The sequence below is a fragment of the Drosophila subobscura genome, chromosome U (genome assembly GCF_008121235.1).
Source record: "Drosophila subobscura isolate 14011-0131.10 chromosome U, UCBerk_Dsub_1.0, whole genome shotgun sequence".
Classification (NCBI taxonomy): Eukaryota; Metazoa; Arthropoda; class Insecta; order Diptera; family Drosophilidae; genus Drosophila; species Drosophila subobscura.
Genome location: NC_048534.1, coordinates 23,959,566 through 23,987,202, shown reverse-complemented (window position 1 = coordinate 23,987,202; position 27,637 = coordinate 23,959,566). Strand labels below are relative to the sequence as shown.

The 27,637-nt window shown below is 44.9% G+C and overlaps 1 protein-coding gene across 3 annotated transcripts in view; it reads right to left on the bottom strand.

The window, feature by feature from the left end:
- The window catches only part of LOC117901206 (transcription factor hamlet), a 32,932-nt gene extending 5,744 nt beyond the window's left edge, over positions 1–27,188 (bottom strand). Inside the window, exons 1-6 of one of the 3 annotated variants that reach the window (XM_034811860.1) lie at positions 26,983–27,188; positions 12,899–13,443; positions 8,843–8,980; positions 8,500–8,725; positions 3,722–3,866; positions 696–852 (exon numbers count right to left, since the gene is read on the bottom strand). In XM_034811860.1, the coding sequence (XP_034667751.1) occupies positions 696–852; positions 3,722–3,866; positions 8,500–8,725; positions 8,843–8,980; positions 12,899–13,443; positions 26,983–27,043 (1,272 nt within the window). In that variant the 5' untranslated portion in view covers positions 27,044–27,188. Of the gene's footprint in view, positions 1–695; positions 853–3,721; positions 3,867–3,958; positions 3,977–8,499; positions 8,726–8,842; positions 8,981–12,898; positions 13,444–15,386; positions 15,940–26,982 lie in introns of those variants that run through there. The other 2 variants (XM_034811861.1, XM_034811862.1) reach the window with 2 other exon arrangements.
- Between the last annotated feature and the right edge of the window lie 449 nt (positions 27,189–27,637).

Sequence of the window (27,637 nt, the reverse complement as noted above, 5' to 3'; positions counted from 1 at the left end):
CAGCCAACGAAGATGAACACAATAAAAAGAGCTTCAGCTTCAGCTACAGCTACAATTTCTATGTAGATCGAAGATCGGAGATCGGAGGGATCGGACAGTCGTTGGACTGGAGTGGGGGGTTAACAAAGTTTCTTCATTACCATGGAGAGGTCTCTTAAGTGTTTTGGATGAGTACACGCCCTGATTTCGTATTGCAAGTAAGCCGTGCCAGCGCGTGCGGCTGTACAAGGGACAAGCTGAGAGCGGGAGGGAAGGGCAGGGAGGGGAGTTGGACACTCTCCAAACGGTTACTTAAAAGCCAAGTTAGCGGCAAAGCGACGGCGGCAGTCGTTGAAGCGCCTCCGGCTATTGATCTGCTAGAAATCAAAAGTCTTTTTATGTTTTCCAGCCACCAACAGCCCCAGAGCTGATACAATAATTAATGACTGGCCGATATCGTATTGGCATGAGCCTCAAGATGACCGAACACCAAACGACTGAAGACCGAAGACCGAAGGTGGCCGATCCCAGTAGCTACGAGTATACGGGCAGATATCTCCAGCAATTGAATGTGATCTATCTTCAAACAATAGCTTTGGATATCTGTGATCTTTGATCTCTACAGTTGTTAGAATTGTCCACTGATTATCTCAAGCTGGCTTCCATTTCTAGCTTTAGTTCTCCCTAATTTATAGAGGTTTATTTCTCTCACTTACCTTGCTACAATTCTCGCAGGAATATTTCCGTATATTATTGTGCGATATTGCCTCGTGTTTGATCAACAAAGGACGATGGCTGAAGCGCTGGGAGCAGAGTTTGCAAGGGAATTCGTCCTGCTTGAAATGATGGGCGCCCACCAGATGATCGTCCAAGCTGCAATCAAAGTAAAACACAAAAATTAATACATAAAATTAGACTAAAAGGAAATGGGGATGGTAAGGGCAGGGAGGAGAAGTGTGTGGGCTTTGGCATTCCTTTAGTCAGTCTCTTGTCTGTGCTTTCTTATCTGACTAACTGTCATCAGCAAATGAAATTAGCATTGTGACATTTTGGGGGCTCTGGCTTTGCTTTGAGAACTGCTTGCTGGCTGCTTCCCAATCGCCGTTCTCAATCAGAGTCATGTGCGGCATTTCACACGCCCCGAGGCGCCTTTGTTTGTTGTCCAACTGGGAGTACGCCCCCCGCGACTCCACGGGCGTCAATTAGTCAAATGATGTTCAATATTTAATATGCTTCGAGATGATAAGAGATCTGGGGCTCGGGCCACAGTAGCAGCTGTGGCCAATGAAGGGACGGACGACTGTGTGTCCTTGCAGAGCTTTACAGAGCGATCCTTATCGCATGAGGCGTGTGTGTAGGTGTGTGTGTGTGTGTGTGTGGGTGGAGCGATGTCGACAAGAGGCGGCAACAATTTCGTTTTTCTTTATTTTACCTTTATTCTGTTTTTTTTTGTAATCGTCATGGAAGAGTTGACGATATAGTCAGGACAGTCCGCAGTTGGCAGTCGACAGTCCCATTGCCATCCCAAAACCCTCGCTCAATCCCAGTCCTGCCTGCCTGCCTGCACTTGAAGTGTGGGCGTTTGTTTGCGTTACAACAATAGGTGGAGACCAGAAGAGAGAGTAGCGCAGAGCACAGGGAGGTGCAGGAGTGAAGAGAGGGAGACTGTGTGCATGTTCGACATCAGATAAATCGGCCAAAAGGCTGGGGCGAGCGTGGACACGCAGACATTGCGGGCATAGCTTCCTTTCCATCATTCGGGACGGGCAGCGGGTCTCTTCTCTCTCCCGCTCTCCTCATGTAAAATTCAATAAATCACACATATAGCAGGGGAATACACTCTCCCACCCACTCTGCTCACTGGCGAGGGAAAAAACTGGTACAAGTAAATGCAAGTTTTCCATTGCTATCTCACTGTGAGTACCAAAACCCAAATCAAAGCTCGCTTTTAGCACTTCAACTTAAATATACATTCATAGGACTATCTATCTATATATCTACTGATATATACAAACAGATAATACATTCACTCCCATGTGTGTTTGTGTGCCATAGAAATGTCATTTGCGTGTTGCTCTGGTTTGTTGTTGTTGCTGTTCTTGTTTCTGTAGTTGTTGTTGTTCATTTATTTATTACAACGCAAAGCATTTGTAAATATTGAAACAAAACTTTTGCATTAAGTACTTGTACGGGAAGTGCTGGTTGTCGCAGAGCCACTAAATGGGCAGATGATTATACACTAATGGCGATGATCAGGCCACTCAAGTGATGAACTACAGTTTAGGGATGAGACCTACTCCGACGTCTACTCTAATTTGCGATTAATTTATGATATTCTATTATTTTTGTATGTTTTTGTAGTAGTCACACGGCAGAGACATGCTAATAGTGTCATCTCTAATCTTTACGCACGGTTCGCTCTCTGAGAGCAGCGAAGCTCCGTCTGCGGGTCCCGTTTACGCCAGCTACCTGCATAATATCTACAACAACAACAATCAAGCAAAGAGAGACGCCTGATCTGATGCACTCTCTGAGCTTCGCGAAGGGTCTCGTTCACGCCCGCTACCTGCGCAATATCTGCAATAACAACAAACATGTAAAGAGAAGCGCCTGATTGACTCTCTCTCTCTCTCTCTCTCTCTCTGAGCTTCGCAAAAGGGTCACGTTCACGTCCGCTACCTGCTTGCGACGCAATTTCACAATTTCTATGCAGAGCGAAACTTTTTGCTTATTTTCTGTTGCTGCAGTTCTGGCTTCTGCAATATTACTGTACTCTTCTTATCTCCTAATCTTTAAGCATCTAGAAAAGCCTGCACCTTAATGCAAAAGTATGTTAGTCGTTATTTATCTGTTCCTAAACCACAAATAAAAGCTACCAAAAAACGAGCAAAAATAGCAACAAACACAAAAAAGTTAAGCCGCCTAGAAATGAGAAAAACCCGTACGAACGAGCCAAATGCAGGCATTAAACTTCAGTTAACACCTACAGATTGCACATTTGGGTCCATAAAAAACCAATCATGAAACGGGCCAAGCCAAAATCAAACCAAAACCAAAACCGAACCCGAAAAGCGAGCCAGGCACAAATCAAGACCAAGACCATTTCAATTCATTTCATTCCGTTTGATTAGCCCAAAAGCCTGCCTGCCGAGTGTGCACTCTCACTTTCGATTCAGAGAGTCCGTCCAGGTCCAGGCCAGATTCGAGTCGCTCTTTAATGGCACTTTTATTGGCCGCACTATTTATCGCCATCAAGTTTTAATTAAGATCTCCCCGCCGCCAAAGCACTGGCCACTGCATTAGGCGGCAAACAGTAGATCACAGAGAGCAGAGCAAAGCATTTAGCAACATTTGGGGAATACTTTGCACAGTTTTTTCTTTTTCGTTTTTTTCTAAATGTTTGTTTCTCATTCTACTTAGATTTTATGAGCGGCTCTTTATTTGGTTGTTCGCTGCGCACCCATAATTCTTTTTTTGGGGTAAGTTGGAAGCTAATTGGTGGCTTGTTTTTTGGCGGCGGTTTCTGGGGTTTCAAAAATTTGATTTAGATTATTGCCGATGCTGCTTTGGCTGCTGTGGCTGCTGGTAAATGCCAAAGCAATTTGCAGAGATGCAGACATTCTCTCCCACAAAAAAAGGCAGCAAAGATTGCGAATCAGCGGGGAGTGGGTGATCGGTGGGAGATCTCTAGGGGAGGGGCAGTGGCAATGGCAATGGCAGGGGGTGTACTTTGATCACTCACCGTTCTAAATCCGGATAGACTTTATCACAGACCTCACAGCGTATGTCGAAACCGTTTTCGTCGTCTGTGAAGTCAATATCGCCTTGACTGATTAGCGATGAGTTTTTCTTATCTTTGGAGAATTCGTCACCACTGTAAAGGGAACCTGAGGGAGCAGAGAAGAAAGAGAAATTTGATGAATAAATCACAGAATTCTTATATGTAAATCTGCAGCACACACATCACTCGAACACTCACACAAGATCTTCTTTAGTTCCGTGTATTCTTTGTGATTTATATTTCTAGGATCCTTCACTTTTAGTTGCTTTTTTTATGGGGGGTCAGCACTTGACACAACCGTTCGGTTTCGCGTTTGAGGAACAAGTGTGTCGCTGCAGGAGCATAATGCCGACGAGCTAATGTTTTGTTTGCCCGCTAACAATCTGCGGAAGGACCTGCTGCCCGATGAACGAACGCACTGACATATGACCAACCCTCCCACCCTCTCCTAGCCACATATACCAGGGCAAACACGCAAACACTTAACACAAAATTGGTAGCAGAGACAGAGACAGAGATGGAGAGAGAGAGAGAGACCAAATCGTGTGTGCACTCATATATAGCACTCGCATAGCTTGACGTTGAATAGATAATTGTCCCGAATGCGAGGTAAATAGGAGTAAGGTAAGGTAAGGTCTAAGGGCAGGCCAAGGCAAAGAGCTAAATCACCCCTCCACGTACCACCAAAAGAGCTACTAACTTGGCCAACTCCTGACGGCAGGCCGACACACGATGACAATTCCAAGGGGAAATGACTATTAAAGGTTGAGGAGTAGAGGAGTTCATGGGGTGGCCTCTGGACTGGGCACTCGGACTACCACCAGGTGACAGAGTAAGAGCAGCAAGAGCTAAGGGATGATGGCGATGACCAAAGATTATGCATGCAAACACATCCAAAGGGTCACCGGTGCACCCCCTTAGTCGCTTCTCTCGGATCGGTTCCGTTGGACTGATTTCGTTTCAAAAGTCATATAGCACCTTCCTTGCCCACACGAAACATGAACAACTTTCGCTCGTTGCACGGTGCACGGTGCACAGGTGTTGCCTCTCAAGGCAGCCCACACTCCCACCCCCCTACAGTTGTCCCCCGGGGGTGAGTGTTGCTGTTGCCACCCCCTACCCTTGCCCAACATGATGAATATATATGCTCTGGCTTTGGTGTAATTGCTGTTTGGGTCAAAAGTTAACTTTTCAGCGTGTGCAATATGGTCAAAGAGGGCACCGCCGGAGTCGTTAGAAGATTCCCACGTACTGAGGAGCAGTTCCTTGTGGCCCTGCACTTGAACTTAGAGCTGGCCCACCTTATGGCGGTTCTTCTTGTTGGGTGGGTAGCGTGGGATAGTAGTAGGGAGCTAGGGGGTGGGACGGAGTAGGAGTAGCTCCGATGGCAGATGGTGCTCTGTCTAGGCGCTGGAAGGGTTCGTTCTTGGGAAAAGTTTCTTTTGGGAATATTATGCAAAATTGAGGAAAACTGGGCAAAGAGACTTTTATTAGAGCCTAGACAAAAGTGGCCAATTCATTCTAAGAGTTCTGAGAATTTTCTTCAATCGAATTGAGAATGTTTTAAATATTTGTTTTCGGAACTAAAAGGTTCTAGAAATACTCCTTAATCGTATGAAGAAATTAATGAAAGACTTCCCTCACACATTGATCCCTTGGCATTTGTAGAGAATTTTAACCGCACACCTTTTGGTTTTAATTTCTTTGCCACCTTTCCCCCACTTAATCCCAGAATTTTGCTTCAATTTATCAAATTTCCTCGCTTTATTTAGCTGCCTGAACCCACCTCCACGTCTCTATCCTTTCAGCTCTCATCATTAATTCCTTATCATTTAACAATTGCCCTGCCCCCTCGTGCAATCCTTTCACGCCTTTCACCAGATCTCTGCCTCTCTCTCTCTCTCCCCAAATCTATCTATCACTCTCCTCAAACAGCTGCTGTCGCTCTCCAAGCGGACAGATTGATTTACTCGCCCAACACGGCTGACAATTCAATGGATCTATTGTCGGGTTGCTGCTTCAGGTTTTAAGTCTGGGCAAATCAGGATGCGGAATAAAAGAGGAAACAGATGAAGCATCGCTTGGCATGGGTGTTTGGGGCAGGGAGTAAAACTCTTTGACATGCCAATTACATATCACAGAAGCTGCCAGTAGCTGGCTGGCTGGCTGGCTGGCTGCCTGGTTGCCAAGTGCCACCGGCTGACCCTGAAATGAAGTTTGAACAGCGGCTCGGTGCTCGGGGCTCGGTGGAGGAGGGGCGTGTTCCTAGTTAAACGGAAGCCAAAACTGTTGACAAATGATTGATTGAATTATTTACACCTTACAACTTGCTCATGGCTCAATGTTGTTGCTGTTGCTGCTGCAAAATCAAAAGTTAGATCCGCCTGCTAATCGATTTGGCAGCAACAAAAAAGCAACAGCCCGTAAAAAAAAGGGTTAGGTCTGTGCCCCTCAGTGGTGTGTGTTTGGCTATAAAAAAAGTAGCACTCCTCCTAATGATGCCCAAATTGACACACGATGATCATTTAGCCGAAGACGCGACACGAGACATGGCGGAGTTTTGATTTTTTCCACATTTTTTTCTTCGTTTGATTTCAATTTTCGATTTCAGTTCTCCGTTGTTGTCGGCTCATTAATCATCCATCAGCTTCGCTGGCGACAATGTGTCAATCGGAGTACGAGTCTATGTATCTGTGTCCCCCGTGCCTACCATTTGTGTCTCTCTCGGAGTTAGTTAAGATTTCGTTTATGGGCTTGGTTTCGGTGTACTCTCTGGCGTGTGTTCTGCCACCAGATATCCCCACACGAATGTATCTAAATGTGACGCCTGCTGTCCATAGTTTGTGTAGTTGGTTTCATTGTTTGATTGCTCGATTGAAGACTTGCCGCAACTTAAGCCGAAAGCCATCTCAAAATTGTCTTTAGATACATTTATTTTGTTTTTGGGGAATGGTTTTTGGTTCTGCGTTTGGGACGGAGGGGAAGTCAAGGTTTGGTCAGAGTTGACATGTTTGTGGGTTGGTTGGTGGCAATGTGTTTCTTTGGGGAATGGTTTCTGTGCTTTGAAGCGTCAAGGAAATGAAAAGGCAAAAGTTTTCATTGAATTTAAGTCTCCAGATTGATTTGATTTATGAGGTGTATTATTTACGGAAGTCCTTGATCGTTTATAAAGGTTTTGTGGGCATGAACTTACAATATAAATAACTTTCGGAACTATAAACAAGATCATTGTATGGAGAGCTCTATAGATAGCTTTTTTATCGATCAAATGTGACGGAAAAAATAGATTTCGAGTGCTTCAAAGAGTACTTTAAATATAATTTAGTTCCCAAGTTCTTCCCAGAACTTTTTCTAGAACTCTGGCAAATATATTTTCATGTCTTTCCCATGCTTTGCGTTACTTTTACTTCCCTCTACAAATGCCCATCCCACTCCTCCCCACAACATTTGCATTTTCCCGCCTGAAAATTCCCATAGTCGACAGAACCTTCATTAAATATTCCAAAAACTGAAAATGTAACGGTCGAAAGTAGATGGAAAAAGAAACTCCCTACCAGCGCGATCTTTTGCTACAGTTTCAACCACACTCCTCCGCCTGCGATCGCTCCTTTGCCACCTCTTGCCGTGTCGCCGTGTCGCCGTGCCACCCCCGTGCGGCACAACGATCGCAACGTTCGCTCGCTGTAACTTATCCTTGGGCCTCGACTACACCCATCTGGTGGGCTCAAGGACCTTGTCTTCTGGCATGAGTTTCCCTGCCGCTGCTCAGCAAACCGTGAGCCCAGAGAAAACTTGTCCGAAAATACGTTAAAAAAAAGTAGAGTCAAACGGGGAGTCGAGTCGGAGTCCTGCAGCCCGATGCACAGGTGTCCGTCGGGGAAAAGCAGGCAGCCGAGAGCAGGGAGTGAGGTGGAAGCTCTGTTTAGGGTTCGGGCGAGTGGTTTTGACAGGACTGTGACTTAGTCCCTGACAGAGGACTGAGACTGAGTTTCAGTTAAATTGAAAAAATGTTCAAACTATGATCCAGCCAGATAAGCCCACGGAACAAGAGGCATATGGAAATGTCCATTAAATTCATTAAATATTCAAATTTTAAGCTGACTCCTGCAATGGCAACAGAATTTCTCGTGAGATTTAAATGTCCGATAAGCAGGGAAAAGAGTGCGAACAAAGGCCAGACAGCGGAGAAGGCACATAGCCAAATGAGCCATAGCCATAAATCCCACATGTTTATAATCAAACACGCCTCGAAAAAAAGGAACCCAGGGGAGGCCATGTGATTCCATGGGTTGCACGGGATGTGGCAGTGTCGAGGCCCGGGATTAGGCTTAAATTGAGCGTGTGCCATTTTGACGCGCATTGCGTATCGCTAACATCATCTTTACTGCCTTTTGTTTGATGATGGATCTCTAATGAAATTATCAAACATTTTAATAACAAATGAAAACATGTGCGGTTGCCTCAGATTGCATGGGCGCATGCGCAGAGAGCACACGGCAAGGGTGCTATAATAGGGGTGGAAAAATAGGGAAGCTGGAAGGCTGTGTGTGTGTGCACCCTCATAAGCTGTCGTCGGGTGCTGCTGTTCGAGGGATCAGATTGCAGGATCTGCCATCGCTCGTGCCACAGACCAACATTTCTGTTAATTGCCCTTCGCACCACCACACACACAGCTACTTATTGGACACACCAGCATCGCATTCAGGGGCTCTGTATAGTGATACAGTAGCAGCACTCACCATTATCTCGATCGCTCCGATCGTCGCTAGGTAATGAACTCCCCCCACCGCTGGTGGCTCCCGAGGCGACTGCTGCCGCTGCTGCTGCTGCTGCGGCGGCTGCTGCTGCCGCCAGGACCCCGCCGCCGGCCATGAAGTTGTCATTGATCTGGTACGGTGTCTTGGGACGGCCATCCACTACCATTTCACTGCCTGCATTGATATAACGATTCGTTTCGTACCACAACTGCTCGAGCGGGTGAAAGGGGAGACATAAAAAAATGCATTTAATAATTGTAAAAAATGGTCCCAAAAATGAGTGCGCCTGCAGGCACGTGGCCAATGCAGTTGTGTTGGTACTCACACAGCTGCCAATTATGTAATTGTGTAGATTAGCCTCTTCGATGCACTCGTTGTCCTTCACGGAGCGAATTTTCTTCAGCAACGTCGACACTTCCGATGTGGGCTCGAGCCAGCCATTAAAGTTGGGTCCAGCATGGGCCTGCATAAAAAGAACGATTTTTTAGTTCACATTAATTTATAGTTTTTTATGTTTTTTTTTGTAATCTTTTATGATTTTTTCTAAAGTTAATCAAAACTGTGTTTAGCGGCAGTGCCGCCATCTATGCTGGTAGCAGAGTAAACTGTGCTATTTATCACGAAGTGTCTTTGCTAAGCTAAGACACGAACCAAATTCAGCTGTTATACCGCATGAAATGTAGATATTAGCATGTAGAATGTACGCTGCGAGTGTTTTGTGGACAGTTTTTTAAATAACCATGAAAAATGTTTGCAACTTTATGAAACATATTTTTCTTTGTTAATTAATAACTGCAAGTTCTTAGCTGAATTTGAATTTCCTCTATTTCATAAAATGCGCCCTGGAAGTGCATGTATATAAACATTCAAAAGGAGACTTTAAGAAATTCATTACAAAAATACAAAACTATTCCCTTATTCCATCTTTTTTACTGCATGTCAGCCCCCCCTTTTAGTGCCACTCATAACTTAACCATCTTTAACGACCCATTATGCACATTATCCACACATAAAGCAAAACGCAGCAAGACGTCTTCAACGACTTTGCCGCTGCCTTTTGCCGCCCTCAAGTCTGCCCACAACATCAAGGTCAATTACTGCACAGCAAGAGAGGGGTCGGGGGGAACTGCAGCAGCATAACAAAACAGCAAAAAAACCGCCGACGGTTTTTGTATACAAAATAAAAGCAGCGGCGGCGCCAACTGCAGCAGCGCAAAAAAAGGCAGCTAAAAGGCAGCAGCTAAAATACGCATAATTTAAGCAAATCGTTAACTGCGACTCGATGGCGGCGGCGGCGGCGGCGGCGGCTCGGCTGCCAATGGGCAAACTGCCTTAGACGTTGTGACGCCAAAAGTTCGGGGGGCGGAACAATAACAACAGAAACCACACCACAAACACACACACACACACACACAGGAAAATCAAATCCGAAATCGAACAAGCAGAAAATTCAGGGCTTGAAAGTCGAAGGTGGAAATACACTAAGTGAGAGCATTTAAGCGCGGGAGGGGGAATTTCTAGAATAAATATGCTGCTGTTAAATATTTATTTGTATTTGCTGTTATCAAATGAACTTTCGGAAAATTGATTTAAAAGTTGAATAGATTTGGTTCCACCGAATTCTTAGAAACATTTCAGTTTTGGTGGCACACTAGCTGTGATTTATGTTCTGTATAATTTTGAAACATTTCAATACTTAAGAACAGATTCAAATCAATTTGCTGGCCATATCGATTCATCTGCAAATTCCAATCAGCAATAACTGCCCTTTTCGCTCGCCTTTAATTCATGTCTAAACACCCATACAAAATCGGTATGCCTTCCCCAGACAGAGTATGCAAATCAAACCGAAAAACCACAATTGCTGTTGACTGAATGACTTTGCGTATGCGCAACGTTGAAGCCGCCGCCACCGCCGCTGCAGCCACAGCCACAGCCACCGTCGTCGTCGCAGCCGCAGCCGCCGCCGTCAGCCTCTTGTCTATCAAGTCATTTGGAAAAACGGCATTTTACAGTTTATTATTAAGTGGTATATGTATACGTGTACGTGTGTGTGTGTGTGCCACGTTGAGTGGGTGAGTCTGGAGTGTGTGTATTTACGAGAGAGCAGCAAGAGAGCCTCCTGCCATACTTCCATATGTGCTGCACGCTCCAAAAATTAAGTTAACAACGTTTCAAGAGGCCCCTTGCCCCGTGGCATGTGCAGGGAATATATATGTATATTCCACCAGCAACAACAACAACAAATAATATAGAAATAAACTTTATATTTGAAGGAGATGCAGTGATGCAAAAAAGGGAGTGGGTGTGGGTGTGGCTGTGGCTGTGGCAGCGGGGCAGACCTCAAGAGAGGTTCCTCAAACAAGTAGGTTGCCCAGCGTCTGCGTTTGATGTTGCAGAAGGGACAGAAGTTATAGTTGCAATAAAAATAAATATATGTAATTGGTAGGAAGGGTTGCGCGATATGTTGGGCATGAAATGGCATGGGAGATACTTTCAGGATGGAAATTATGGGAGGAAGGAGGAGCTAGGAGGATTAAATACAGAGAGCGCGTGGTTTAGGAGGGGAAAAGATGATTTGGAATGCAGTTTAAAGGGAAGAATCTTTCAGCATTTGAATCAATCGAATCCCAACGATCTTTAAAGCCCCTTTTTCTCTCTCAGCCGTTCTCATTTGTGGCTCTACACCGCATCATTCCCATACTGTCAATGCATCTTCCTCCACTAATCTGTATCTCTATCAAACACTCATCACAGGTTAACATAAACAGTTCTTGAACAGCTGCTTTAATCCAGAGAGAGATACAAATCGGACATGTGAGATCGTCTCAAGACACGATAAATCTCGTACAATCTTTGGGCCAAACTCACATGTCCAGCAGCAACGGAAACTGCAACACGAGACAGTCACTAAAAAAAGAGATGCAATCATCAGCAGACTCACAGGAGGATATATTTATATATAGAAGGATCCATAACCAGACCAAGAGTATGCCAATGATTATTTCGCAGTGCAAACTGCTGACAATTGCTCTGGGGTTCCACGCACACAGTTTGCCGTGTGTTTTTGTTCGGCTATAATCCCCCGGACAGGCATCACACATGTCCTCGCTGCCTATTCATAACTTTATTAACAAGGAGGCCGCAGCAGCAGCCTACGAGGAGAGGAGCGGAGAGGCAGCAAAACATGACACAGTCAATGGGCAAGAAAAATATTTACGCGCCAGAGATAATCTCAGAGTGTTGGGTTCACACACCGCACAGATCAGAAGCACAGCAGAACTGGCTTCGAATTGCCAGAGATCTGTGAGGATAGAGGATCAGGCATGGAAACGGTAGCAGACAGAGAGAGACACGGCCAATGTATCTGTCAAAACGGAAATGTGAACGGGAAAAGTGCGCTTGATTTGAGGATCATCCAGAAATAAAAGGCTGCTCGAAGGGAAGGGACCAGATCGAGAAACGTACAATTCCATTTCGGTTTTTGGTTAATTTTTGCAATTTCCAGTGGCTCGAGTGGCAAATACCTGAATGACAGACAGACAGACTGAAGGTAGATCCCTTTTTCGGCTACAAATTGTCAACAGGACTAGGCGCGATAATTTGATTGGATTGTCTGTCAGGGGACACAGATATAGAGACACAGAGCGGAGAGGGAATCAGGGGCGCAAAAGTGTCAGTTGACTGACTGACTGACAATCAATCGAAGGGTTTCCGTACATCGTGAGGACTCAGGGCACAGGCACAGGCACAGCCCAGGGACTCGTGGTGCCTAATTGGAATCATCAGCCGGCCTCAACTTAAGCCTCATTTAGGGGTACACTTTGTGGATTTTCGTCCTGGTTGCATGCCTCGTCGCGTCCCAGTCCCAGTCCCACAAGGAGGCCAAATTAGCTCTGGCCAGGGATTAAGCGCATTTGACTGACAATTGATACCCCAGCTCTAGGCCCAGTCCCAGTCCCGCCGCTCTGCTAATCAAATCTTTTTCCAATCGTTTGATTTTCTATGGAAAAGCACCCAAAAAACGTACGCGGAGATATTCATTTCGGTTGCAATTTTTTGTGCAATTTTCGCACATAAAAATGGGCTCTGATGGGATTAAATATCCGCCGGAAAAGAATGATGAAAATGCGGAAATTTGAGAATGCCCAAAATGCGGGCACATGTGAAAGGCTTAAGGTCCGTGCAGAATTCGTGGCTGGGGATGTCGGGCAAAGGACATTTTTGTGGTGGAAATTAATGCATTTTTGTTGGGTGGAAAATGGCAGAGAATTTGCTTTGCATTTTGGGAATATTTTCTCAGAGTTTTGCGACAGTTGAAAATACATTTTGTCTTCATTTTTAAGGCTAAAAAAATATCTGAATGGGGCGCTCGACTCACCTTCCATGCCAGCTGAGGATCGTTGGGCTGATGGCAGAGTGTGACGGGGAAGGGCCCGTAGCGTGTGCCACGCTGCAGATGCGTCTTGGCGTAGACGCCAGTATCACGGATATCCAGATCACAGACAGGTTCACGCCGGCGGGCCCACTCCTGCAGGAGCTGCTCCGCCTGGGCCTTATCGTTGAAGAAGTGCTCCATGCTGGAGGAGGCAACGCCAGCCAGCGGCAACGTCGGAGGCGGTGGCTGCTGCCGCTGCTGCTGTAGCTGGTGGTGATGCTGCTGCTGCTGCAGATGCTGATCTAGGGGGTGATGCTGCTGCAGGTGCTGCTGCTGCTGCTGCTGCTCCAGCGGCGGCGAGGCGGCTGCCGAGGAGGCGCCAGGCGTCTGCGGCAGGTGATGGCGACTGGGAAAGTCCTCTGCGGGTAGCTGCGTGTGATCCGGCAGTGGACCAAAGGCCGGAGCCCGCGTGCTGAGATCCAGATGATGGTGATGATGATGGTGATGATGGCGCACAACACTCGGATCGTAGTCGTCGCCGTTAGAGCCTGCGCGAGGGAGAGAAGCAGAGAGAGAGATTCAGATTAGAAGTGACTTTTGAGACAGCACTCGAGCGGGCGAGTAATCCTAATCAGCTTGTTGCCTGTCATGTCAGTCAACCCGAAATAGAATAGATACGGATGGGGATAGAGAGGCAAGCTCGAGTTGCCACGATGACAATCATCGCCCCCAACTATCTCTGTGCGAGTGATTTTGCAATTGGCTCCACGGTGCAGTGATTGACAGTCTCACGCATAGAGCAAGACAAGAGGGGCCTATCATTTGCCACTCACTCACTCATTCAATGGCTATCGTTCATCGTTGAACGTCCACCGTGGTGGACTACTATCTCCAATCCACAAAACATGTGTCTTATTAGCAGGAGGAGTGCTGTGTACTCTGTACCCCACACTGTGTCGTAGATACACTCACATTCACCTGAATTGTCGTATCCAATTACACAGCAACTGGAGCGAATAGCATCTGAATAAATACCAATCGAAAGTATTTCAAATATTTCCAACAGAAGTTTTTCTTTTGCTTTCCTTTTTGGTATGCAATTACAAACGATGTGACTTTGTCTCTGACTTTTGTTGACTGAATAGATAGAAAGGCTTCCCCGAATAGACGAGATATGGAACATCAAGTGAAAGTAAACTCAAGGATAGGTTGATGATAAATGGGAACTAATCGAAGGATGTATGTAGGTGTAGAGCATTACCAAATTCCCCATTAAACTGTAAATAAATTCGAATAATCAACTCGAACAAGACACGCACAAATTACCCGTCGATTATTGATATTTGTTTTACTACTTGTTCGGCTATCTGATATCTGTGTTGCTGTTGCTGTTTGCTGTTAAGGTTCTTGTCTTGTCCATCCACCTTGTTCGAGCACTTGAAACTAAATCGTAATTTGAGCTGTTAGACAAAATATGACAACGCCTGTCCGACGCGATAACACAAGAACCAAGAACCCAAGAACAGAGCAACGAGAACCAAGAACCCACGAAACCTTACTGGTTGTGGGTTTGTGGCCCAGTCAATGGTCAACAGCCAAGCGGCAGATAAGTATCGGCCATATAAATAACCGACAGGGCCAGAGCAGGGCAAACAGTGCGGTGGAACACAATGCGCTGGTCAAGCCGCGCATTTCGCACACCTTTGAGGATATTGTGGCACACTCTGTGAGTATTTGCACAGCATCCTGGGCACGGGTATCAGTGTCTCACACCAGCCAGCGAAATGCTTTTGAAGTGCCCCTCGAGTGCCGCGCCCTCGCCTGTCTGTTCTCGCACCTACTCAAGGGTCCACTCATCGCTGATCTGTACCTTGCCCACCCACATTCGGAGAGGTTTTCCTCTGTTTTATTTGTGTTTTTGGTGATTAGTTTGTGGCCAGCCAGCCACTCAATTATTCACTTTTACTTAGGCACAAGTGTTTTTCTTTTCCCTTTTTTTGTGTTTCCAGGGGAGCGACTCGTCCCTGAGCTAATTTGTGTTTTTAGGTAATCACTTTTGGGCTGATAAACCGTGGCCATAAATGTTTAATTGCAATTGCGAGTTGATAAGTTAGGGATTTGTAATGGCATTAACTTGAAGGGCTGCACAAGCCGAAGATGTCAACAATCTTATCTTCGCTTCGCTTTTATTTGGAAAGAGAAAGTCCAGGAATGAATCAATCATCTATGAGGCACTTGGTGTAGGGGTTTTACTCATCAGCAGCGTTTAATCCTCACTCGTTTCACACAAACAGATAGATAGTCTTCCGCTTAAGATCTGAATCACTTTTATGCCAAGTCTCTGCCGATTGTTGCTCAGGCTTTGCCCGGAATACACAGACTGAAGCGAAGGTAGAGCCCTAGGGACTGGCACTTCTATTTTATTCCCTTTAAATCGCGGATACCAGATACCAGATACCAGATGGGTGGAGCTGCTGCTGCTGGTACCAACCTGATATGACATATCGATCGAACAGCATGATTCCGTTTATAGATTTTCACTTGTAATTATCTCAAATATCAACAATAAATACACTTTTTTTCATAGCACACGTCGCGACATGGCACACACACACAGTCAGCCCGGAGACGCGGGGAAGACGCTTTAGTTTTTCCCACTAAACTGCAGTTTATGTTTAGGTTTTGATTTGGATTTCGATTTGAGTGTCGTCTCTATCTGTCGGTTGTCTTTGCAATACTGAGCCAGAGAGCACCACGAACGGATACGCAACGGATAGCGAAAATATAATAAAAATGTACTCGCACGGATGGAAACTCAAACGTTGACTGCGGCGACGGCAGCGACAGCGACAGCGACAGCAGCGGTAACGGCAACTGCGACAGCGACGACAGCGACAGCGACAGACCAGACTGTGATTCCGATTGTGAGCGAGCGCCGCAACGAACTGAATTGACTAGAGGTGATGATGGGTATGACGACTCTCCTCTGCACTGCTGTGTGTCCCAGGGACTCGTCTCCGCTTCGTCTCGTTGCTGCTTCTGCCTTGCCGGACAAATGGGGATTTTCGTGCCAGTGGCAGGGAGGTCGTCCGACATCTCTTTTTGGTTGGTTGTTTTGTGTTGTGTTTGGTGGTGGTTCGTCCATCCTCATCATCGTCGTCGTAGTCCTCTCATCCCAGTGATCGGGAGGACCGATGATGACTGTGTATCTGTGTATCTTCCCATAGCAAACAGCAGGGGATGAAAAGGAGAGCGAGAGCCAGAGTACACGCAGCAGCCGCGCCGCAGAGAGCGAGCGAGCGAATCTCTACCCTCTCTCATGGAGATGCTGCTCGCTCTCTTTCCCTCTCTGTGCACTCGCTCTCACTCGCTCTGGGAATCTGTGTCAGTTACGCAGAGGGGACCACAATCGTTATTATTATCATCTCAGAACTTGGTTATTCTGATTCGAATGGCAGGCAGGCAGCTCCTAAGGGCAGAAAAAGGATACTCCATGCACAGCGAGAGAGACACGAAGCTCTAGAGAGTGTGAGCGAGAGCGGGCTATGCCTTATTTACCCTCATGTCGCTGGCTGCTGCTCAATTTTTCCTATCAGAATGCTGCTGCTGCTGGCTGCTGCTTCTCTATGTATCTTTGAGATACACAGACAGTCGTGAAGTTGAGGGAGGAGCCACGCAGCAGAGTCAGGATAATAGGGCGGGCACATCTTCGCATTCATTATGCACATCTATATAGAATCTGGATACATATGTACATACATATATGGATACATTATATACGTGCTAGATACAAAAGCGGGAGATACAGCTGCAGATGCTGCTGCTGCTGTTGCTTCTCCTTCTCTCTCTCTCTCTCTTTGTTTGTTTGTTTGCGGTTTGCCCCACCTCTGCACTGCTCTTGGCACACTCTCCCCTTCGCTCACACCCCACCCTTTGCCCGTCAGACACTGGCAAGTTTCTGCTTTGGCTTGCGGTTGCCTCCTCCTCCTCCTCCTCCTGCATCCTCGTGTATCCTCGTTTTGGTTCGTTGTATTTTTGGGTTGGGGGCCCTGTGGGGCTCAGTGGGTTAGCTGATGCCGCACTCCCCGCCCGCTGGCTGCTGCCCTCCCCCCTCCAGCAGGTCTGTTCCAAAGCGTGCGCAATAAGCACACATTAGGCTAATGGCTCTGTGTGTGTGTACAGCCTGTTTCTGTGTGTGTGTGTGTGCGCTGGACGCACGGGGGGCTATAATTGAAAGCGACGACGACTTTTAGCCCTGCGGCCTCTGCCATAAAGTGTGCCGCCGCCGCCGCCGTGGCTGCCTTCCTTCGCTTCACCTGCCTCCACCTTTCGCTTCGTTTCTGTTGCTCTTTTTTCATGTTTTTCTGGCTGTGTGTGTGTTTGTGTGTGTGTTGTGGTGTGCCTTGTGGGTGGCTCTTTTGCCGGGTGTGAGCTGTGGGCGCTGACAAGTACATGGGCTTTTTGGGCTTTTTGTTTGCAACTTAATTTTCTATCTGTCGTTAAAGTTTTTTTTCGGGGTTTATTTTGTGTTTTTTTTGGTTTTGTGGCGCCAGGCCCCAAGGAATTTGCGTGGTTTTTGGCTGTGAATAAGCCTCCACTTATGCAGAAAGCAGGGGGGCTGAGGCCACCAGTGGATGTGCGCTTAGGTGACTGGCCATTGAGTAAGACTTTTTGATGGATAAACTGATGCAAATGGCGAAAGTGAGTAAAAGGGAAGTTGGTGAAGGAAATGGAATAAGGAAGTGGTTGAGTTTATGCAGGAAAGGTATAATAAATGCAATCTATGAAGATTTTGGCAATCATTAATTAGCTGCAACAACAAATGTTGCTTAGCGATTAAGAGAGGAAAGTTATGGCTCAAAAATATAGAAGAAAACATTAAAAATTGGTCAGAAATGTAAACGAATGCCAAGAATCTTAACTTGTGTAAATATTCCTGGCATTGACTCCAAAAATAATGCATAAGAGCAGCTCCCTCTGTGATAATACTCGCAGTATCTTTGTTCTATATAAAGAGTGGAAAAGTATTGTTTAATACTCACACATAATGTGAAGATTAACGAGAAGAATTATAATTAAATATAAATAAAGCGAAGATAAAAGTGCATTTATATTTAAATACAATTATGCGATATTTAGGGAAGCTAAAGAGCTTGCATTTATCGACACAGAAACTATCCATAATAGATATAAGAAGTTCAATAAAATTCAATTGAATTAAATTCAATAAATTTTCTTTATTTTCAGGTACTTTTTATCCCAATGCTCTCAACAGTTCCCCAACCCCCAACAAGACGCGGAATTATTAAGTAAGTCTTTACTCTTTCTAAGTCTCCTCAAAAATACCTTTAATATCCTTTAAAACTAATTCAATCCCAAAATGTAATCTCTTTGTGGAAGCTTCCATTCCCTGTTCCAAGTCCGTTCCCACCATATCGCCATGGTCTAACCAAATAAATTAAGTGTTCAAATTGAATGCAGAGAAAACAGCGATTTTCCCCTTTTTGGACTCATGTACAAACCTTCCTACAGGACGGCTTCACGCTTGTCAATGTGCATTGTGATTGGGTCATAAATTCCGTTCACTTGTTATTTATTTGCATGAGGAAAACGCCACTTGAGGGCAGGGACTCCCTCTAATAATGCCATGCCGAAAGATCCACACACGCAACATTGTGGATGAGGCTGAGTATGAGGAAAGGTGATAAAGGGGCGCCTCATAAAATATCAATTCGATGGAAAGTGTCAGCGAGTTGTATGCACGTTTTTTCTGTTCATATCTGTATCTCTGTGTCCGTGTCTATTTGCGTTTGTCAAACAGCAGCAGAACTCAATTAGGACCTCAGGCGAACGATATACGGGTGCGAGCCACGGAGTCATCATCCAGGGGAGCGCTTAAGGGTTGCTCAAGGGTTGCTGACTCTGCTGCTAATAGCGTTAAATTAAAACAATATAATCGACAACGAGTCACCCTGCCCCTCTCTCTACCGCTGTCACATAATTTAACCCGAAAGATACACAGAAAAAGGCTTGCCAGCAGAGGATCTCCTTTTTATTTGCATTTCGCTTTGGTTTCTGTGTGTGTTCTGTCTCTGGTTTGTTCTGCATATGAGATACCTCATAATTCATTAGCCAACACGCCTCACACACGCACAAAAGGAGTCGAGAAATTGTACAAAAGGGGCGGAACCCTTGCTGCTGGGCGCCTCCATGCATAACCATGAATAATCGAACGCACGAAGACAATTTACACACAAAATTAATTGCATGAAAAAAAGAGGCAATAAAAAGATGCACGAATTGTTGTAGTAGACAAATTTATGGTTTATTCTGCATTTATGAATGTTTCGTTGAATATTTTAGTGGAAGGAAGGAGTGAAAGATATGCGAAGTGTGTAGGGTTTTCATATTTGATAGCTGTATCTGTGGGACTTAGAGGTAACTTATCATCAATGAAGATTGGGAACAGAAATTGTAACAAATTTTGTGCCCTTCTAATTAAGTGAGGAATTTATCGAAACAAGAGCAGAATAGAAGACAATTTCCAAACAAATTTATCATTATAATATAGACAGGAAATTCTATATATAAAATAAAGGAAATTCCTAAGACATTGCGTGCATTAGTCAGACGATTAAGAAGCCTAAGTCCATTTGTTGCGTTTGTAAGTCCTCCAGTCTGTTAAGAAATCCTCTGAATCTCCGAGATCACTTTTATTTACATATTAATATCCTTTCTTATGTATTAAATTTGTATTCATGGAGAACAAACTGTCGCGCATTGATGGTCAGGCATCGTCATTGTTACAGCTAATGTTTATATTCAAAAACAATCTCAAAAGCAGACTCTTTTCCTTCAACGTTTCTACAGCATTTACTGCCTTCAATCCCTGCATACGCAAAGCATTCTCAAGACTTCTCTTCCAACTGCTGGCATTTGTACATTAGCGCGCCAAAAAAAAACACAAAAACGTACAAAGATCTGACTTGAGATCTGTTCAATTCACAGCTGAATGTCCTTAGGCACTGCCCACACCCCTGCGCTGCCGCTCGACTCTGGCTGGAACACTTCCTCCTGTCGACTGACGATGTGAGTTCCAAGTTCCATTCAGAGTCAGTGACTCCGTTGCGCTGTCTCTGTGGAAGTTCTGTCGGCTGTAATTAACTCAGCTGGATGGCTGATCTTTGACTCTACGACTGACTGTCTGGCAAGCATCGAAGGAAGGGACAATGAGCAGAGCCTGGGCTGCACATGGCTTTTGTGTACAAGGCTTTTACAAGGGCAACCAACACACGGAGCAGCAAAAGTTCTTCAAGGAATCAACATCGAAAAGTCTTCCACGTCACAGGCATTGTTCGCGGGGGTCTCGAGTGGCAGAAGCGGAGAAGACTGCTCCCAGGCAGACTCATTCCTACGAGTAGGATGTATGTACAAAATATGTATTTATGTATGTATTTATGTACGTATTGTGCAGCTCATATGCTGATCTTGTAAACCTGGCGATTTCCATTGAATGTGTGTCTTACTGACATGCCAGCACTACGCTGCCACTCGACAGGATCTGCGATTGCTCCTGCGATTCCCATTCCGACTGCTGTTCCATTGTTACCCGAATCTCGAGGCGGAGCGGAAGTCGCTCTTCTCGCAAAAGAAACCCCCGAAACACACAGAAGCAGCGAAGGGAATGCAGAGGCAAGTTCTCAAGTCAAACGAGCCAGAGACAGAGACAGCGACAGCGACAGCGACAGAGAGGGCTAGGGGGTCAGGACTATAATTATAGCAAGGTCAAACCGTTAAGATTTGCCAGAGACACAGAGAGAGATCGAGTGGAATGTGGGAAGGGCGTGAACAGACAAACGTAACTTAATACGAGTGAAAGCTGCAAGGAGCTGCTGTCTCCTGTCTCCTGTCCCCTGTATCCTTGTAGCACGCGCCCCTCAACTGGGAAGTGCAATTTGCAATGTGCAGCGGAAGCAGACGCTGCAGGCACAAAGATCTCCTATCCTTTGGATGTTCCTGCGTGGCTTCCTGTCTTGGCACACTTTCGCGTACAGCTGCCAGCGGCGGGCAAGGGTGGTTTGCTCACAGATCAAAGATCACTTCCCTTCCAAAGGTGACCTCAACTATGCCCCGCAACTAATTGCAAAATGTCACTCACTTGAAAACCCTTTTTCCTGTGGGTTTTTCGCCACAAAATTTGCGACTCTTGCAGCTCTTCAGGTAACTTTTAATTATTATTTTCTCTTCTTTTTTTGCACTTCACTTTTTTTAATTAGCGTGAGAATTGGACTTCTTTTTGCACATTTTTGTGATCAGTTTTTGAGGGTGGGGGTAGGGGGACTTTTCATTTATCACGAAGCCTCGGGGCTGCAGTGCATTTTGCCGACGCGTCGGAACAACAATCCAGAGACAAAATTGTCACAAAACTAAGCCTTGCGCTGGCCACTCCACAATTGATTGCCTTTCTCAGCTTCTGACTACTAGACCGGGCTGCTCTGGCGCCTCGTAAATGTTATATATTGTTTCTCTCTATACATCAAACGTTGAAGAGAGAGCGAGCGAGTGAGGAGCAGCGAACGCGTTTCATTTGGTTGACAATACATAAATAATAGAAAAAGCTGTGGGAGACTCAGAAGAGACCTCCGAAAACAAAAACACACAAACCAAATGGAAGCTAAAGTACATACTACACCCCGCGCCCAAGTGTGAGTGTGAGTGTTTGAGTGTATTCGTTTAGCACTTAGGATCGTCGTCGGCAGTCGACAACAGCCGGAGTCCCAGTCCAACCGCAGAAGCGATCGAAACGTAAAGTTGTACGGAGCACCGAGCACGGCGCCCGACTGCCTGGTTAGTATCTTCGGACAAAGCTCCAATTGCCTTCTGCCCTGCGATCTACACAGTGGAAGTACTCGTGCAGTGTACTCTGCACTCGGCCCTGATATCTGGAGCAGAGCAGCCTACTATCTATTCTCTAATGGAAACAACACAACACAATAAACTAGATGAAACACACTGAGAGAAACGCGGAGAAGGTGCCTTTGACAGGGGTGTAAGGTGGCCTCATCTAGCGATGAATGAATGGGTTGACATTTCGTTGAATTTGTGGCTATCTTTACAACTTCTTATCGACTGACTAACAAGCAATATTCATAGTTATATTTATGGTATTATCTAATTGCATTTTGGACTTTGACGAGGAAGCAACAAAGGAAGACTTTGTATCATTGGGGGGTGTAAAAATGGAAGGTTTTTAGGTGGAAGATGAGTCAATAGAAGTGAGACTTAGAGCAGATCATTGAAGCAAATTTCATTGAAGAAAAGACTCTCCAAAGTGATTATAATTGCAACTATTCATACAGAATTATTATGTACTCCAATTGCGACTCATTTAACCCCCGTTTAAATAAGGTTTTCCACATCTACTCTTTGTTGAAATGAAAACCACACTCCCTGCTTTCACACATGTTGCACCATTCCCAGGAACTCCCTGCCTTTCAGATTCATATCATTCGAGAGAACACTTTCTGTGTATATCACTTCTCCCGCATATTGAATCTCCCCACTGACCGCAACGAGTATTCCATTCCATTCCCTTGCCAAAGCATAAATATAATTGTCAGACAAGTGGCCACGCTCATAAACAATAGAACAGTGACAAGATACTGACAGCAGCGACGATAAAACCAAGCCAGCTCATATACCACGATCGGAGACAGAGGGACAGAGCAGACAATTCTCGTATATAATAATCATAATCGACTTGAAACGTATTCCAAATAAACGACGATCTGTTGACACTGTCTCTGGCATAATCGGAAATGGGAAGCCTGGGACTTGCCTTGTCTTGCCTTGACGTAACTTTGTTGTAAACAAAAGACAAAAACTCGACTACTGGGTCGTTCAGATTAAGCGGCTGGAAAGCCACCCAGAAGGCGAGGCAACTTTGTGTTGTGGATATGCATGTGATTCCCATGGAAATGGAGATGGAAAAAAGGTGAAAGTCGAGTCGTTGGATAAGGGAAGACAACCCAAGAAGAGGCCTAAGCGGGAAGAGTCTGCAACTACGATTTATATCTTGATTTTTAGAGATTTGTATTCCTTTGGCAGGGAAACCCATCCGCGAAAGCAAGCCCCACAAAGGAACAGTCCAGCCATGTCCCCTGCCCCCTTCTAGACCACTCTTTCCCAGCGCCTTGTCATGGCAATATAAAGTATACGCCGGGTATAACTTGGCCCATGGCTATCATTGACTTCTATCTGGAATCTAGACAACAAGGTCTTACCGTTGTTGCTTATTTGTCTGCAATCGAAGCGACAAAAACACTTTTGCTTTTTGCTTTTCTCGGACAGTAAAACGTCGAGCTGGCGAGTGTGAAATAGAATCGATTCGAATCGGGCATCGAAATGGAACTTCGTATTGAAACGAGCAAATAAATGTCAAGCGTTGTGTGTGTATTCGGTAATAAATTGTCGAAATTGGAAGAATAATTCGGGTGGGGTTGTAAATTCATAAAAATATCAGGTGCGATGCATGTGCCGTCTCAGGCTCGCTCTTCCATTGGGCCTCGCTGATGATAATTTGTCGATGAAGCAACGCAATCCGAAATAAAGACGAGAGAGCGGTAGGTGCACAATAAAACTATAGTGGGACGTGTTCCCACTGATACACGTAGATGATATCATCAGGAAACGCATAAAGATCGTTGGACGGCGGGAGTGGGGTTTGTGTGCCTAACCCATATTTGGGGGTCACTCTCTCTCCTTCTCTCTCTCCTTCTCTCTCTCTCTGGAGCAGATGAAATTTAAAAACAAAAATTCAAGTAGCTGCAGGGGGAACTTCATAAATTATTGCTTTATAGAGTATCCAATGGCACGGGCTATAAAGCACACAAGAAAGCCAAAAGATAACCCCAGTACAGCCCAGGCCTAATCTTGATCCCGTTGCTTATCTGGCGTTTATCTGTGACAAAGAAATAGGCGCAGAGCTGGACTAAACTCTTGTCTACTGCCAAACTTTGTGTCTGTATCTGTGGCATTCGATCTGACCAAGTTTACACCCAAAGTTTACCCAAAAAAATGAACAACTGCCCCACAACCCGTCACCCAATTGAAGTCAGGTCAGGACAGTGCGAGTCTTCTTGCCACTATCTGCCCGTGTGCTATAAATTCTACAAGTGCGACACTTTTATTTTGATGTATTTATGACGCTCTAACGTGTTGAGAAAGAGAGCAGCAACAAACACAGAGAGAGTGAATATGGATTGGTCTTCGGAGTCTTCCACTATCAGGCGTGCCGGGGCGAATGCTGTTTTATGATCCTATATATAGCCGTTCCTTGCCTAATTGAATGATATGATAGCAAAGCAGGTTTTAGAAAATATTTTAATAGCTCTTAATACAATCGATTCTCAGGTCATAAAAACAAAATGCTGATACCGATAGCAACATTTTATAGGAGAGTCCACGGAGTCGACTTCAACTGACTTGAGTAGCCGCGGATCACGATAGTTATGATTGCCCTGATGGTAATGGCTAATGGATGGTCCCCGCCACTCACCCGACTGTGCACAACTTTTGGCTTATCGCCGCACGGAGACGGAGACGAGCGATTAAGGGGGGAATTTTGCAATTAATTTTCCGTTTCACTTTTTCTGTTTGCTGTTTTGGGAACGTTTTGTCATGTCCGCTTGCGGGAGTTGTTCGAAATTTATGCGCTGCCATAAAGAGTCTTGAAAATTCTTAGGGATTCACATTGGCATCTTCAGAATAATTCTTGCAGAGTGTTCCTTTTTTCTACAATTTGTTCTGTATGCTTTTGCATCACTCTGCATTCCCTTTGTCTGCAATCTTTCTGGGCAGCTTCTATCTGCTTCTGCCCCAGGAATATCTGCAGCAAACGGAATCAGCTCCTCTCTTGAGTGGCCCATCCATAGCATTGATATATAAAATATATTTTTACATATTCGATTATTGCCTTTTCCAAGAAATCGCAGCAATTGCCCCACAGGGATTGAATCTTCAGAGAATATATCGCAATTCTGAGAAATCTGCGCTCGCTGCTTGCATCATTTGTAGCAAAATATTCTTGGCGATATAGAAAATGCCATTAGGAAATCCGGCAAAACTTTTATTAAACGACATTAAGAGTAATCAATTTGGTGCGGAAGAAGCGTCGTCGACAGATCGACTGCTATGCTATATACAAAAGTGATCAGCAATAAAAAGGGAATTTTTGCATAAAGTGTGACTGCACTTGGGGAGCAGACGAGATATTGGACAGCAGTCTGAGCAGATTCTATATTTAATATACCAAGAAGGGGAACTACGCTGTCCAGAAATAAGTGAGTGGTAAATGAGATAAATGTGAGCTGGGAATGCCAAAGAGTTATCATTCCTTGAACCTGGTTTAACTTTCGGGGAAAGTCTTAGTTCTCTTTCCATTTCAACTCTGATGGAACTCCGACTAGAAGCTGCTTTATGCAGAACATAAAACATCTCAGTCTTGCTTCAAATTATATATAAATCCAAGTGAATACTGAGAAAAATATAGATTTACGATCGTTACAGATATTTTGTACACTTTCTTAAATCTTTGCAAGGCTTCAACAATTATTTCCCAGATTTGTTTCACTTCTGTGTAAGCTTTTAGGAGGGTTAACTACAACCTCCTGTCACCTTTCCTACAACTTCTCCTAAAACCTTTTACTGCCGAGTGTTTCTCTTTACTTGGAGATTTCTTTTTGTTTTACTCGCATCGCAGTTGTTCAGCTAATTTGTAATATCTGAGTGAGTGTTTCGTAATATGTCATTTGGCTGAAGCTCGTAAGAGGCTCGTAATCAGCATCGCCTGGGCTGGGAAATACTCGCATACAATTTATTTTCAATGTCAGTTGATTACGGCTGATGTCAGGCAATTGTCATCATCCGTTTGCCTTCACTCCCAGATACACTCAGATTCAGATCCAGCCCCATCCCCGGCTCTTGCTAAATGTGTGTTTCGAAACATTTCGACTGATAAAACCAATGACTGAGCAGAGCTCTGACTTTGGCCTGCTTCGGCTATGCATCTGCTTAAAAATAAACCACAGCAAAATGCTTTATCTGGGGCACAAAGGAACTGCGAAGAATGGAGCACAAGTTCGCAGTTGTTTCCCCCAAAAAAACACTCACAGAAATAAGCGAAAAAGTCAGTAAATTGTGCGGAGAACAGAACTGCCACAGAAAACCAATTGAAACAGATGTGTGGGGATGGAGATATTTTAAGATTAGTTAGACTGGGCACGAGCTGTGCAACGGAATGTCCGCCCTTTGGGCTGGGTTATACAAGATCTTGCGTCTCCAGGGATCGATCCTCCGCAGAGAACAGTGACGGTGATTGCGGACGGCAAGGAAATGGTTCGCTTTATGGCTCTCCAGGGGCACATTTCCAGATACATTCTGATAAGTTTTATTAGCGTTTTGTTTTGCATAATGATTCAACTCGCCCAAAAGTAATGAAAATATGAAATCAAGTGATAGCGCGTACTCCTTGAGGTTCAATTAAAAAGATTTCCAAGTTATTTATTTGTAATTTTGGGAAATTTGTGATAAAACTAGGAATATTTCCACGTATTGGGTTTTCAGTTTTAATTGCTTTTCCATTATTTTTACGATTATAAATTGTGAAGCTACGAGCAAGGAAGTATGTGAAATTCCACAAGACAGCATAGAGGCAGAACTCTTTCAATCGCTTTTGTGGCTATCCACGCTGCAGGTTCAGTGTGAAAACAGTCACCGAATCAAGGTACATATTTTAATTCTACGAAATTATTTTGTGAGTATTTTTGCAAATTTGGAGTATGAGGAAGTGTTCTACTCATCGAGAACTAAAATCGAATTTTTGTTTCGGGCAAAGTACATTCAAAAATGTTCCAATTTGTAGTAATTAACCGAATTGAATAGCTGCCTGAACCCTGGAATTCACTTGATTGACTTTCAGTTAATAATAATTTCACTCATCCCAGTACCATCCCTACCCATATTTGATCTCTTACTGCACTATCCACATACACATATAAAAATATTCCCCCTAAGCCTCCTCTACTCACCCTGATTATACTTCCTAGCAATCGCTTTGGATCGCATGATAATCTCCAGCAGTGACGTCATTAATCTAGAGCTGTTGCTGCATATCCATGGCCAGAAATCGAACACCAAAGGCAAATGAAATCCTCAAGAGCTAAGAAGTTCTAGCCCACATGGGCCATTGGGCCATTGACATTGACATACTCTCACTCTCTCTCACTCTCTCACTCTCTCTCCTCCCAGGGGGGCAGCACACATCGAGTAGGGTCTCTCTCTCTCTCTCTCTTTTCCACACACTTTGCACTCTCTTTCGCTCTCACTCTGAACGTATATCCGCAGCAGTCGAAACAATTAGAAATCACTTTTGCAAATCAACAAACACACAAAGGAAGTGCGGAAAAGTCCAGGCTGCGGGGCGACAGGGTCCAGGCTCAGGGTTCTCGGACACAATTTCATTTGCATACTGCCGCGCCGAGGGGTGGCACACGGGGTGTTTCCGGGGGCTGTGTGGGGGGGAGGGTCTTTAAAATGTGGTCAACACAACAACAAATCTTGGCAATGTTTTTTTGCCTCTTTGGTTCCTGGCGTATTGAGAAAAATCAAACAAAAACACTAAGGGAAGGCACTCCGAAGAAGACTCCGATGGAGTCTCCGATTGCGTCTCCGTTTCCGATTACG